This window comes from Boleophthalmus pectinirostris, unplaced genomic scaffold (genome assembly GCF_026225935.1).
Source record: "Boleophthalmus pectinirostris isolate CB_2022bp ecotype Guang Dong unplaced genomic scaffold, ASM2622593v1 HiC_scaffold_19, whole genome shotgun sequence".
NCBI classification, from domain to species: Eukaryota; Metazoa; Chordata; class Actinopteri; order Gobiiformes; family Gobiidae; genus Boleophthalmus; species Boleophthalmus pectinirostris.
The window spans coordinates 24,418,711-24,432,658 of NW_026571140.1; the positions used below are offsets into that span (position 1 = coordinate 24,418,711).

Sequence of the window (13,948 nt, forward strand, 5' to 3'; positions counted from 1 at the left end):
ATCTGCAGTGTAACTGTGAGGCGGGACAAGGGCCAGTGTTTTTACAGGATGTCTCTGTCCTATCAAAGGCCTGCGCTGTTTTATGTGAGGCTCTCATGGTGTTTACCACCTCTGTCATTGAAATGGTTGCCCGGGAGATTTGTTGTGGCATGTGTGAGAAGAGATATATTTCTCATCTCATTTTGAAAAGGGAAGAAAGACAGTAAGCTCTATCACCTCTCGTCTTTTCGTTGTGGTGGAAATGAGGGCATGTTTTTTAATGCATTTAATCCTTTCAGGCAGCAGGAGCACAGAAGAAGCACTGACGAATTGATGATCGTGTGATAATCAATAATGGAGTCACAGCCTTGAGGCGGCTGAAGTATAGACTGATGGAGATCTGTCTGGGGACCAGGCTCATCCTCGGCTTTGTCCTGATCTGACACTGCTCCTCCTGGGACTCCTGCCCTGCTTTCATAGACACACCAAAGGAGCCCGGCATTTCCTATTCTTTTACACAACATATTTTTCAAGTGTTGACGCCAGAGGACTGAAACTTTAATCCATCTTGTAAACACTACATATATTATAAAACTGGCCGATTAGAATGTTGAACTGAAATGTCCTCGGCCAGAGTAAGTTTATCTGAGTACAAGCAACTCAGCAGAACTATGCATTCTAGTGCACCATTCCTCATTTGGCCGGAAACCAAGAGGTGATGCAGCATTTCAGCATCTATTAACAGGATATGGAGTTTTCCTTTATTGTGGAACAAAATATAGCAGTGTTCGAAATCTCTGAGTGTGTTCAATGAATTTGTTACACTGTTAGAAAAAGAAACACTGCAATATCTAAAAAGTAGTCTGTCATTACATCAGTAGAAGTCTGTCATAAATCACAATATATCGGCACAGAGAAATATTGGTACAAACGATAATATTGAAACAACTTTTAGTCACTGACAAAATAACAACAAAGCAAGATAATCCCAGTAAACCAGTTTTAAAATAAGGTTTAATCATTAAAAAGCCTGAGCTGCAACAAATAAACAGAAGAATGAAAAAAATATTAGCCATAGAAGTTATTTATTCTACCTTCTACAGCCCAAATCTTATTTATAACATAAAAATCTCATCACTTTTGCAAAGAAATTGTACACACGATAAACACTGCATAATTATCATGAGAGGTCTACTAAAAAAATGCCTTGAAATGAAATGGTGAAGTTGCAAATTCATTATATTGAAGCTCCAACCTAATCTTTGTGGCATTTCCAAGCTCTGGCAAATAGAATGGATGCATTACATAGGACATTAATTGTAAAATGAAGTAACAAACCATATGTAATGGCATTTATGTATTATGACGCACATACTTCTCTGGCAAAGCTAATCCTAAAACTAATTTAGGGAGAATAAGATGTGATCAATTGCAATTAGGCTTGAATAGCTTTAGTAATCGCCCAGGGTGTTTGTGTCTTTCAACATATTTGTGCCCACAGAGGAATCTTGGCGGCTCCAGTGATCTTCTTTCAGCAGCAGCTTAAATGTGATCTAACACCTGCTCTGTCTATGGAGCCTTAAACCTGCCATGGAGCTCTGACAGATTTGCAGGAACAACAGTGAATGTGGTTGTTGTAAAATAATGACAATTTATGGTGCAAACACATGAAAACCCACTGATATGTTAATCAGCAAAGTATAAATCTTATACAGAGCCAAAGAATAATAGTGCCATAAAATACAAGGTAGTAATTTCAATAGATCCTATCTCTTCTGTCAAAACATCACATGGTAAAATTAAAAACAGTATCAGTAACAAATAGTAACGTGTAAAAAAAAAATAATCAAGTTATGGACCAAACAACTTGAAAATACAATCAAGACTGAAAGAACATAAAAAAACAGCTGTTTCGTGTTAAGTGACTTTTACCAAACAATCAGGCAATTGAAATAGTTATTTAATAGCAGGTCATTTGTTTTGTTTAATGTTGTGTCCTCATCAAAAACATACCTGGAGATGTGTTTTGTTTCTTTCACACGTTTGACAGACTTTTCATATTTAGGCTGAGTTCTTCTCTCAAATAGAAACACTCTGTTCCACCTTGTGATATCATGTATTAATACAAGTGCTCCATTGTGTTTTTAAACTCCACACACCTTCACTATTATCATTTGGATAATTTCAGCCAAGAAATGTCCAATCTCTACTAAACAAAAAGTAAAAGATGACTGTTAACTTGAAAACTACTACTTCATGACATCACAAGGTGGAACAGAGCATTTTGAGCTTTGGAGATGTAGACAGATGAATAATAAAAGTTATTATTCTTCTGTACTATACTGAAATACGTGTGAATGAAATAAAACCAGGTAACCAGGTATGTTTTGATGAGGTAACAACATTTTAAAGTGGCTTAAACTTCACTACAGTCAATTTTGCGCAATATAGAATCAGTTTTTTTGTTTAAGTATTTTTAGATTAAACAAAAGGGAACATTAGCCGATTAGCTGACTGAAGCGTCAGATTCATGATAGCAGATGTGATATGAGCACAGCTTAAGGCAGCAGGAATCATTATCATAAACTTTATTAGGACATTAACTCCACAGTGTTTGGGACACACAGCTAACAACAAGAGCAAAGTCACTTCTGACAGCCATAAAAGCCCATCGAGTCACAGTAAGTACATCTCTCCTCCCTCTATTCTGTGTCCCTAATTAAAAGTTAATTGAAACAAAGTCGACTGTTGCAGCTGAAAGCCCTCCCTCTAATGATCTGCATCGTGAGACTTGGTGACAGGCTATTTTTAGCCTCCCATGACCTTGGACTAACCTCTAACCATTTTAGAATTTCCAAACATGCAGATATATACGTAACAGGGCACTCACCTGTCCTGTAGCGTGTATTCTGTGTTTTCAGGGGAGATCTGTCCAGTCACTGGATGTCGGAACGTCGTAGCCCTCACGTTGTGGCTTTGGGACAGGAATGGGATGGGGAGAGAAAACAACACCAGAGAAAAACATCAAATTAGAGTCATTAATCATATTTGTGTCTGATCATGTCCAACCACTGGCCCATTCTACTATTGAATTCGGGTTACAACTAAATTACACTATCCATCAAGTATCTCCAGCTTACAAGTGCATGCACTAGTAGTCAGGTCAGTTAATGTTATAAGCTGCTAAGTCACTCTATGTTCTCTTCAAAAGTTTACCAAGCCCTACTGATCTCAATTACATGGAGTCATTTATTACTTAAACTAGAGGTCATAAACACATGTTACTACGATCTCCAGACAGAACAAGTCACCTTCAGATTTATAGTTAAAGCATTGACTTTCTGGGCACTTGGTTTGGTAATAAACTCTCTATGCGCCACAGCTGAGGAGCAAAGAGCAGTGGGGTCAAGCCTTTGGTCATTTATAACAATCTGCTCTAATGTTATATACTGGACGGTCCTGGCCATTGGCTCCAACAGAAGATTGAGCGATTAACCTCCACATGTCATTTCAAGTCACGTGTCTGGGACATTTAAGACTGGATTGGGCTATCTCTGGGGTATTTTGTTGCTAATTTTATTACGGTTAGCATTAGAGGTTCAAAATGTAATAAAAATAAAAAATATTAGAGCATTTTTCTTAAATATGTAGAATTAGAATACTGAGAATAATGATTTTTAAATGCTGTAAAAATGCTTAAACAAAACAAAACTAGTGACGTATAGTATAATGTTTTGCAATGTAAATATAGATTCTTTTATACCAAAATAATTTCAAAACATTCAACACCGAACCTGACCCACTGTAAATATGAAGGTTATTCCATTATAAAACATTTGAAGAGTCTGGTGCAAGGTACTGCAACAACTTAATTCATAACTTATGGATGATGTCCCCAAAGGCAATCTGATACTACTATCACTATGATCAATATTAAAGAGCTCATAGTATGCTATTTTCTGATCTATGTTATAATGTTGTTTCTTCATCAAAAACATACCCAGATCATTTCAACCCTGGAATTTCCAATCTGACATCACAAGGTGGAACAAGTATTTGCAATCTGCTTTGGAGGTGCTGACAGACTAATAATAAAGGATTAATCAGACATGTGTGAAAGAAACAAAACACAACTCCAGGTATGTTTTGATGGATAACAACATTATGACATGGCTTAAAGTCCAAGAGAAAACATTTTGTGTCCATCCATCCATCCATTTTCGTCCGCTTATCCGGGGCCGGGTCGCGGGGGCAGCAGCCTAAGCAGGGACTCCCAGACTTCCTACACCCCAGACACGTCCTCCAGCTCCTCCGGGGGGACCCCGAGGTGTTCCCAGGCCAGCCGAGAGACATAGTCCCTCCAGCGTGTCCTGAGTCTTCCCCGGGGCCTCCTCCCGGTGGGACATGCCCAGAACACCTCCCGAGGGAGGCACCCAGGAGGCATCCGGAACAGATGCCCGAGCCACCTCAACTGGCTCCTCTCGACGTGGAGGAGCAGCGGCTCTACTCCGAGCTCCTCCCATGCGACTGAGCTCCTCACCCTATCTCTAAGGGAGCGCCCAGCCACCCTGCAGAGGAAACCCATTTCAAGCGCTTGTATCCGCGATCTCGTCCTTTCGGTCACTACCCAGAGCTCATGACCATAGGTGAGAGTAGGAACGAAGACTGACCGGTAAATCGAGAGCTTCGCCTTTCGGCTCAGCTCCCTCTTCACCACAACGGTCCGATACAGCGACCGCATCACTGCCGAAGCTGCACCGATCCGCCTGTCAATCTCCCGTTCCGTCCTTCCCTCACTCGTGAACAAGACCCCGAGATACTTGAACTCCTCCACTTGAGGCAGGGACTCCCCACCCACCCGGAGAGGGCAAGCCACCTTTTTCCGGTCGAGAACCATGGCCTCAGACTTAGAAGAGCTGATCTTCATCCCAGCCGCTTCACACTCGGCTGCAAACCGCCCCAGTGCACATTGCAGGTCCTGGTTCGATGAAGCCAACAGGACAACATCATCCGCAAACAGCAGAGATGAGATCCTGTGGTCCCCAAACCGGACCCCCTCCGGCCCCTGACTGCGCCTAGAAATTCTGTCCATAAACACAATGAACAGAACCGGTGACAAAGGGCAGCCCTGGCGGAGTCCAACATGCACCGGGAACAGGTCTGACTTACTGCCGGCAATGCGAACACAGCTCCTGCTCCGGTCATACAGGGACCGGACAGCCCTTAGCAAAGGGCCCCGAACCCCATACTCCCAGAGCACCCCTCACAGGACACCACGAGGGACACGGTCGAATGCCTTCTCCAAGTCCACAAAGCACATGTGGACTGGTTGGGCAAATTCCCATGAACCCTCGAGCACCCGATGGAGAGTGTAGAGCTGGTCCAGTGTTCCACGGCCCGGACGAAAACCACACTGCTCTTCCTGGATCTGAGGTTCGACTATCGGCCGGATTCTCCTCTCCAGTACCCTGGTATAGACCTTACCGGGAAGGCTGAGGAGTGTGATCCCCCTATAGTTGGAGCACACCCTCCGGTCCCCCTTCTTATACAGAGGTACTGTCCCCAACCGCCACGCGATGTTGAAGAGGCATATCAGCCAAGACAGCCCCACAACATCCAGAGACTTAAGGTACTCAGGACGGATCTCATCCAACCCCGGAGCCTTGCTACCAAGGAGCTTTCCAACCACCTCAGTGATTTCAGCCTGGGTGATGGATGAGTCCACCTCTGAGTCTCCAGCCTCTGCTTCTTCCTCAGAAGACGTGACGGTGGGATTGAGGAGATCCTCAAAGTATTCCTTCCACCGCCGGACAACGTCCCCAGTCGAGGTCAGCAGCTCTCCCCCCGCACTGTAAACAGTGTTGGCGAAGAACTTCTTCCCCCTCCTGAGGCGCCGGACGGTTTGCCAGAATCTCTTTGAGGCCGTCCGATAGTCCTTCTCCATGGCCTCCCTGAACTCCTCCCAGCTCCGAGTTTTTGCCTCCGCAACCGCACGGGCTGCAGCACGCTTGGCCCGCCAGTACCCGTCAGCTGCTTCAGGAGTCTCCCGAGCCAGCAAGGCCCGATAGGACTCCTTCTTCAGCTTGACGGCATCCCTTACTTCCGGTGTCCACCACCGGGTTCGGGGATTGCCGCCGCGACAGGCACCACAGACCTTACGCCCACAGCTCCGAGCAGCCGCATCGACAATAGAGGCCGAGAATGAAGCCCACTCGGACTCCATATCTCCAGCCTCCCCCGGAATCTGGGAGAAGTCCTCCCGGAGGTGCGAGTTGAAAGTCCCTCTGACAGAGGGCTCCGCCAGACGTTCCCAACAGACCCTCACTACACGCTTGGGCCTGCCAGGTCTTTCCGGCTTCCTCCTCCGCCAGCGAACCCAACTTACAACCAGGTGGTGATCAGTTGACAGCTCAGCCCCTCTCTTCACCCGAGTGTCCAAGACACGCGGCCGGAGATCAGATGACACGACTACAAAGTCGATCATCGACCTCCGGCCTAGGGTGTCCTGGTGCCACGTGCACTTATGGACACCTTTGTGCTCGAACATGGTGTTCGTTATGGACAAACCGTGACTAGCACAGAAGTCCAATAACAAAACACCGCTCGGGTTCAGATCAGGGAGGCCGTTCCTCCCAATCACCCCTCTCCAAGTGTCACTGTCGTTGCCCACGTGGGCGTTGAAGTCCCCCAGGAGAACAACGGAGTCCCCAGTCGATGCACTGTCTAGTACCCCTCCCAAGGACTCCAAGAAGGCCGGGTACTCAGCACTGCTGTTCGGCCGACACCACAGTGAGAGACCTGTCCCCGACCCGAAGGCGCAGGGACGCGACCCTCTCGTTCACCGGGGTGAACTCCAACACACAGCAGCTGAGCTGTGGGGCAATGAGCAGGCCCACACCAGCCCGCTGCCGCTCCCCGTGGCCAACGCCAGAGAAATGGAGAGTCCAGCCCCTCTCAAGAAGTTGGGTTCCAGAGCCCAAACTGTGCGTGGAGGTGAGGCCGACTATATCTAGTCGGTAACGCTCAACCTCCCGCACAAGCTCAGGCTCCTTCCCCCCAGCGAGGTGACATTCCATGTCCCCAGAGCTAGTCTCCATGTCCGGAGATCCGGTCGTCGAGGCCCCCGCCGTCGACTGCCGCCCAGATCTCTCTGCACCGGCCCCATATGGATCCTCCCGCGGGTGGTGGGCCCACGTGAGGACGGCCCCACGTCGCTCCTTCGGGCTAAGCCCGGCCGGGCCCCGTGGGGGAAGGCCCGGCCACCAGGCGCTCGCTGACGAGCACCCACCCCAGGCCTGGCTCCAGGGTGAGGCCCCGGTGACACCAATCCGGGCGACGTAACTGGCCTCTGTGTTGCACTCATCATAAGGGGCACATTTTGTGTCATAATCTTTAATATATCTCAAACCAACCCTTTGCACTTTAATTTTTGCATATTTCATTACTAATTGCTAAATGCCATTTTAAGAACTTGCCTAAACTAAAAGTTAATTTAAGAAATTGTCCAAACTAAAACAAACAGTAAATCAAGAGAAAAATAGCCATAGACCAAGAAAGTGCCTGGCAGCCCATTCAGTGCAATAAAAGTGATGACACCGACTGTGTTCAAAAATACACCACAGAAACATTAGGCTTCAAATGTGGTTTTAATTTGCAGTGCTATTTTATTACTGCTTGGCTTTTCACCTCATGTCAGCGTCCATCTATCAAGATCAGTGAAAATATAGTTCTACTGTACATGTTACAACACAATACAGCAAAACAATCCTGCTTGTCTCCATGAAGATTATTACTTTGCCTGGAATGTCCCACAGTGCCTCATTTAGCTTACAGTGTATCTAGCCTTTACTCAACTAAAGATGTTTTAATAAAACAAAAAGAAAAAAAAATATCTTGAAACTGCACTTTTAATCTGTGTGAGATTGCATCTCCATAGACCTGACCAAGACAAAACAATTCATATAAGAGGGCAGTCAACCCGTCACTAGAAAAATGACATAGCACACCTTTAAGACAACTATTCCAATGCTCATGTTAAAAATAAAGACTGAGGGGAACCCACTCAACAGCAGCAGCAAAGTATGATACAGACAAAAAGGGACCTCACTGCACCATTGTGGAGCTCAGAGGAGGGCAGTGGGGAGATTTATGAGTTGACATTTTCACCAAAGTTCAGACAGCACGCTGAGAATAATATGGTGATAAGGCATACACAGCCCACAGTAACACCGTGGCATTAACAGACAAACTAATCAAATGTAAACTACTGAAGTAGAGATGTAGCTTGTAAACTACAGCTATGAGGCTTGTCCATACAACAGAGCACTGAGCCCATCAAACGCACTGCACCAGCCTCTCAGATAATTAGGAACGTGCATTCTTCTTTGAGTCTTTTGTTTAGCCACATTACTTCTGAACTATTTGTCACGGTATTCCCAGCATCCTCAGCCCGGATAATGCCTGAGCTCTGCGGCACAGAAGACATGTTTGTTTGCACAAAAGTAGCTTTCATCAACGCTTTTGACAAGAGCGTCCCAGATGGGAAATGAGCGGTCCTGCAGCAGATGAGCTCGCTGCCTTTTAGAGAGATAATGGATTTGGAAAACAGCTTGGTTGGCACTACCAGTCAGCACTTATGTTGTTTAAGTGTACAGTTACAATTAGGTCTGAGAATTACATGATTGTGCATAAATCAAGTATTGTCATTATGTAAGGCATACACTGAGATTAAAAGTGGAGAGAGGAGTATCTCATAAGGTAAGAGGGATGGGCAATCCGTCATGGTTTTCTGCTGTCAATTTTTTTTTTTTTGCAAAGATGAAATGAGATGATACAGCACGAATCAATTTTATACACTGTTCAATATTTAATCACCCACCTAATACACTATGTTTGGGAGACTAAAACTTCCATTAATTCTAATTACACAAGTTATTTTATTATTATATATAGTTAACATGACATAAAACAGCTAAAAATGAAACTACTTTGAACTAAGATTTTGATTTTGAAATACATAAACATAAAACATTTCTGTCTCCAGAGGTAGACCTGATCAAATCTCATATTGCTACTACTGGTATCAATTGTAATGCAGATATATTACAAAAACAAGGGAAATGATGGCCAGGTTTTGGTTCATAAGGCGAGGCTGATTGGAATCAGAAAGCAGAATGAGCCAAGCATGAGTCTTTCATTTTGGGTTGCCAGCAGGTTTCAATGCTGAAATGCAGTTGGTTTAAATTTAAAAAGTTAGTATTACAATTTGATACCTAAACCCCAGTACCTGAGGCCAATCATGAATCCATGACAGTGCAGCTTCTGCAGCTCAGTGACAGAATTCTGGAGGTTCTGAGCTTGAGGTATGACCCCTCTACACTTGTATCTGTACTCAATCTGCACTGCAGGTTAAGGCAGTCCAGATTCAGTTGAGATTGTAAAACCTTCTTAAAGCTGTAAGAACGCAGGCTACACACTGTTCTTTAAGCCATAAATTTTTTGCATTTATAATGTTCATGATCATATTTTAGCACTTATACAATAGTAACAATATTGTCTATCTGCGTGTATGTAATGTAAAGCTTTTATTACCATGCTATACACGCCATATGTCCAGCAGCATATCAGCAATAACATTTAACTCAATGCCATTGTTCCCTTTAAGATGGCCTTGAAAATAAAACACTATGACCAGTGCTCTTATATCTGCCATTGGAATATGGATTTTTTGATGGGCAGTCCTCTAGTGGTACAGACATCATCCTCAATGGTCTGTCTCAGGGCATGGCAGTAAGCTTGGAAGCATGGAAGCCTCACAGCTGCATCAAGTGAACAGATCATATCCAATTCAATGTCTGATGAGCAATAAAGCACAGATTGGGTAATGTGGGAATACAAGGACAAACTCTGAATGTCAACAAGACTGCTGCTCAGTACACTACAACATAATAAAAAGTAGTTGAGTTAGAGGTGAGGGATAAAGATATAAAGAGTGATACTTGAACCTCAAGCCTAAAATTTACAAACACGTTTCATTTCTATTTTGGAGGACTATTTTGCCATTTTTGTCAATATTTAGTGTTAACCCAAATCCTGTTTAAAGAGAAAGTTGCGTAAGGACCAACAATGTACCCAAAAATATGTCAAAGAAGCACATGAATCACTGCACATATAGTAGTAGTAGAATAGTTGTAGTAGAATAGTTAATAATGTGAACACGTTGCATAGTAACATGTCAAGATTACACTAGAGTTGAGGAGCATGCAGTAAGATATTGTTACTTGAAACTTGAGTACTTTAGTACATTTATTCGCCTATAGCAATAAGGGTCAGTAACTTATATTAAAATCTGTGGCAAAAAAGACCCCAGGAGCTCAGAGCTTTACAGTAAACCTGATGTATCGCACACTATAATCCACCTTTTAATTTGGCATATAACAACTCCTTATTGTCTTGCTCTTTTTATGGCACCAATTATCTCCTTAAGAGTGCTGAATTTATCTTTCAAGTGATACTGCTGAACAAAGAGGAGCGGGCACATCCCAAAGTACTCATTAAGCAATGATGATGATCATGACAATAAAGATTTCTGCATCATACACTAGGCATTCAAAAATACATAAATGTAGAGCCTGGTATATGACTGTCAATAATTAATAATTCATACATTGGTTCATAATATATCTAATTTTGTACAAGTTTGTTTTATACTGGGTCAAAAAGACTGCAGAACACAGCTACTGTGTGTTTGTACCAGTCTATTTGCTATGTTCAGCCCCTGGAGGCTGGGGTTCAGAGAAGGCATCCCATAACATTTCTTGTATAAAAACAAGAGGCCCATTTTAATCCCCAGGCTAAAGTCTACAGAGCAAGGACATATGGGTCATGATTTCTGATTTGAACTCCTCTCTCTCGTCTTCTCAGTTCTGTGGGTCAGTGCACTCTGACACACACACACAAGTAGTTACTGGTACAATTAAGTATCATGGGTATGGAATTTGATAATTAGATTAGCTGGTATCCAACAGGCACTCTACAAACATACATTGTACTCTATCACAATATTTACAATACTTACTATGCACTTGTCTCATTCATGCAGAAGCAAAACAAAGCTGCACTTATCCGTTATCAGCTGTTGCACTTGCTGTAGCAGTGCAAGGGCACGCTCTCACGTCAGGAAAGAGATAGATATCCCAGGAGCAGATTTTCTCAATAAAAGGTAAAACTGAAAAGCAGCCAAAAAGAAAAGAAACTTTTTTTTATCTCCAACTTTGAGCGCACGCACCTCTGCTTGAGCTAGCGGTTTGAGAGCCAGTTTCACTAGCTCAGTCCAAAAGGCTAGTAGCAGCACAGATCCCTCCCATCAGGGAATACCTCAGCTGCTTATCAGATCCTCTTGTGTTCCCATCTCCTGCTCTCTAAACCACTTTTATGTCATAGACTCCCTTTTCCAAGAATTCTAAGTATCTTTTAAGGTTATGTAACCTTAAAATGCATGCTTTTATAAACATCAAAATGAAAAAAATTGTAGGGCTGTTACTAAAAAAAGTAAACCTACATGTAATCTTTTCATCTTGCTCTTTATGTTGCATTCATTTAACTTCTATATTCACAAAGTTGGATTTCATTAAGTTGATCACATACTAAAGGAGTGGTAATGTAGACAATATGAATAAAAGACATTTAAGGATCTTCATTGCTGTAACACTAAAATTTAATGTCATATCAGTCAGTCCAAATGTTAATTTTTTTGTCAAATTCAGTCCATTAAGTCATCTTTTAAATACCTACGCAATGATATCCAACAAAACAAACCAAGTTAAAATTTCTAATTAAATCCAAAATTATAGCCAAAAGTCCCTCCAAGGGCACCTCACGGTCAGTGGCATCTGCAGTATAATTTACACCAGCGGTAAAAGGACTCGCTGATGATAAGAAGAAACTCAAACTAATCCTCAGGAATTTAAGACCCAGGAATTTTATTTACGGTACGTGCAGTTGAGTGTTTTTCCACTGAAAATTATGCAAGCAGAGGAAATAATGAGCCATCGTGTACAAGGGAAAATTAATCATAGCATAGAGAGATACGGATATAAAGTTTGCTGTAACCAGTTTTATAAGTACAATTAGAGCTTTGCCTCAAAAAACAGACTGAACATGTGTGTTACATACATTTGTCCTTCTATTGTTTGAATTGTCTTAGCCAAAGTGTTGACAAACTCATGTAATTACAAATGTCAGCTGTGCACCAAACGGACTAGTGACAGATACCACTGGGTCAACAGGGACAGAACAATATTCCTCCAAATTCTTGGGCAGTGAAACAAGTGTAGAATGTAGACAGCTATTCGCTCTCATTAACCTATTTTTGAAACCAAACTAAAAGACAACTACAGCCTGATAAATAACACTGATTTGATAGTGTGTGTGTGTATAAATTAATTTGTATGTATAGTGAGTGTGCTGGTTTTATGTACTTTTCTGTGATTGTTGTTGTATTTTTCCCTGTCCTGTAGATGATTTCACATCAACCTGCCGAGGGACTGAAGATGGAAATTAGCCACGCTGGCTATAATCTTTACATATTTACATTTTTTAATGGTCATTAATATGTACTGTCCCTTTACAAATAAAATAAATACAATATAATACAAAATAAATACAAATACAATAAGCCTGTGGAGATAATTACTATATCGAGTTGTCATTCAATATATGACAGTAATTTTGGAGCGTCAGTATTTAAAGAGACTTTTTTTGTACTTGTGGTGAATTTTTTTTTGTTTTTCTGTATTATGATGAATGGTGAAATTCGATGACTCATAGAGACAAACGACTTAAATGTTGCATTCTGTCATTTTTTTTATTTCAGCTCATGTATTTTCTTTTACCATTTTGTACATTTAGAATAGTTTGGGGAGATAATTCTATTTTAAGGCTTGTTTATCACCTATATTTACTCCAGCAATAAATCACACTTCAAAATGTATTATCATGACAGGTCTATTTATGTGCACATGCAAACAACATGTAATGTTCATGTACTCTGCATGTACTGACATCAAAGCCCAGTGTAGCATATATCTGACTTGGATCAATCTCTTATTCTTCGAATCACAAGCACACACACAATCACCATAATCTGATTTCGATGGACTGCTGACATCATTGCCAGACCAATTCAATTAGCTGTAACAAGTGTATAATTAATATTAGATTGTTAGTGGGTGAATTATATGCTTCTGCAGAAAAGGCAGAATACAGAGGAAAGGCATTTGAAATCAATGAAAGGATCGATCCATAGTGAGTGTTGTAGTGGCAGTCATCTACAGGCTGTAGATAGTGCAGCAGAACAATGTTTCGACTATTAGAGATATCACATCCTCCCAGCTTCACAGTGGAGCAGTATTAATGAACTGGGTTAATAACAGTAGTGTGCTCCCTCTCGGCACTGGCTATTAAGCAGATAAGCATTCTGCTGCAGGACTGGCACATTGGGACGACCTTTATCAGTACCACAGCAGCCTGCCTTAGCCTCAGCTCTATTATGACATTTGTGGGAAAAAGATTATTCCTAAAAAGATTTCTGTTCAACTTTTTTATTTCCCAGGACCTGCAGTACACACACCACACAGTCCAACTACACAATATTGCAGCAGCACGAGGATGCCCTTGGTAAGTGAAGGCTTAGTAGCTGCATTATGTATAATAGTTTAGCCCTAGTGTGGCCAATATCGATTCAATTTATTTATTAAAAACAAGTCCAATGGCTTTTAACAAGAATTTCATGAGTGTAACAAGACTGACATTTACTTCGTGTCATTTAACTCAATTACTAATCTAAACTTAGTCCAACTTATCCTTAGAAAATCTGAACTCTCCTCGAACCATATCTGTTAAAAAAGAACCAAGGTTAACACTCACAATGTGAAATGATGCAATCTTGATTAAAATGTGATCCCACAGC

The 13,948-nt window shown here is 42.1% G+C and overlaps 1 protein-coding gene across 1 annotated transcript in view; it reads right to left on the reverse strand.

Moving 5' to 3' along the window:
• plekha7b (pleckstrin homology domain containing, family A member 7b) overlaps positions 1-13,948 on the reverse strand; it is a 60,573-nt gene that overhangs the window by 24,827 nt on the left and 21,798 nt on the right. The window contains exon 4 of the mRNA XM_020938917.2: positions 2,870-2,953. Coding sequence (XP_020794576.1) covers positions 2,870-2,953 — 84 coding nt within the window. The remainder of the gene's footprint in view (positions 1-2,869; positions 2,954-13,948) is intronic.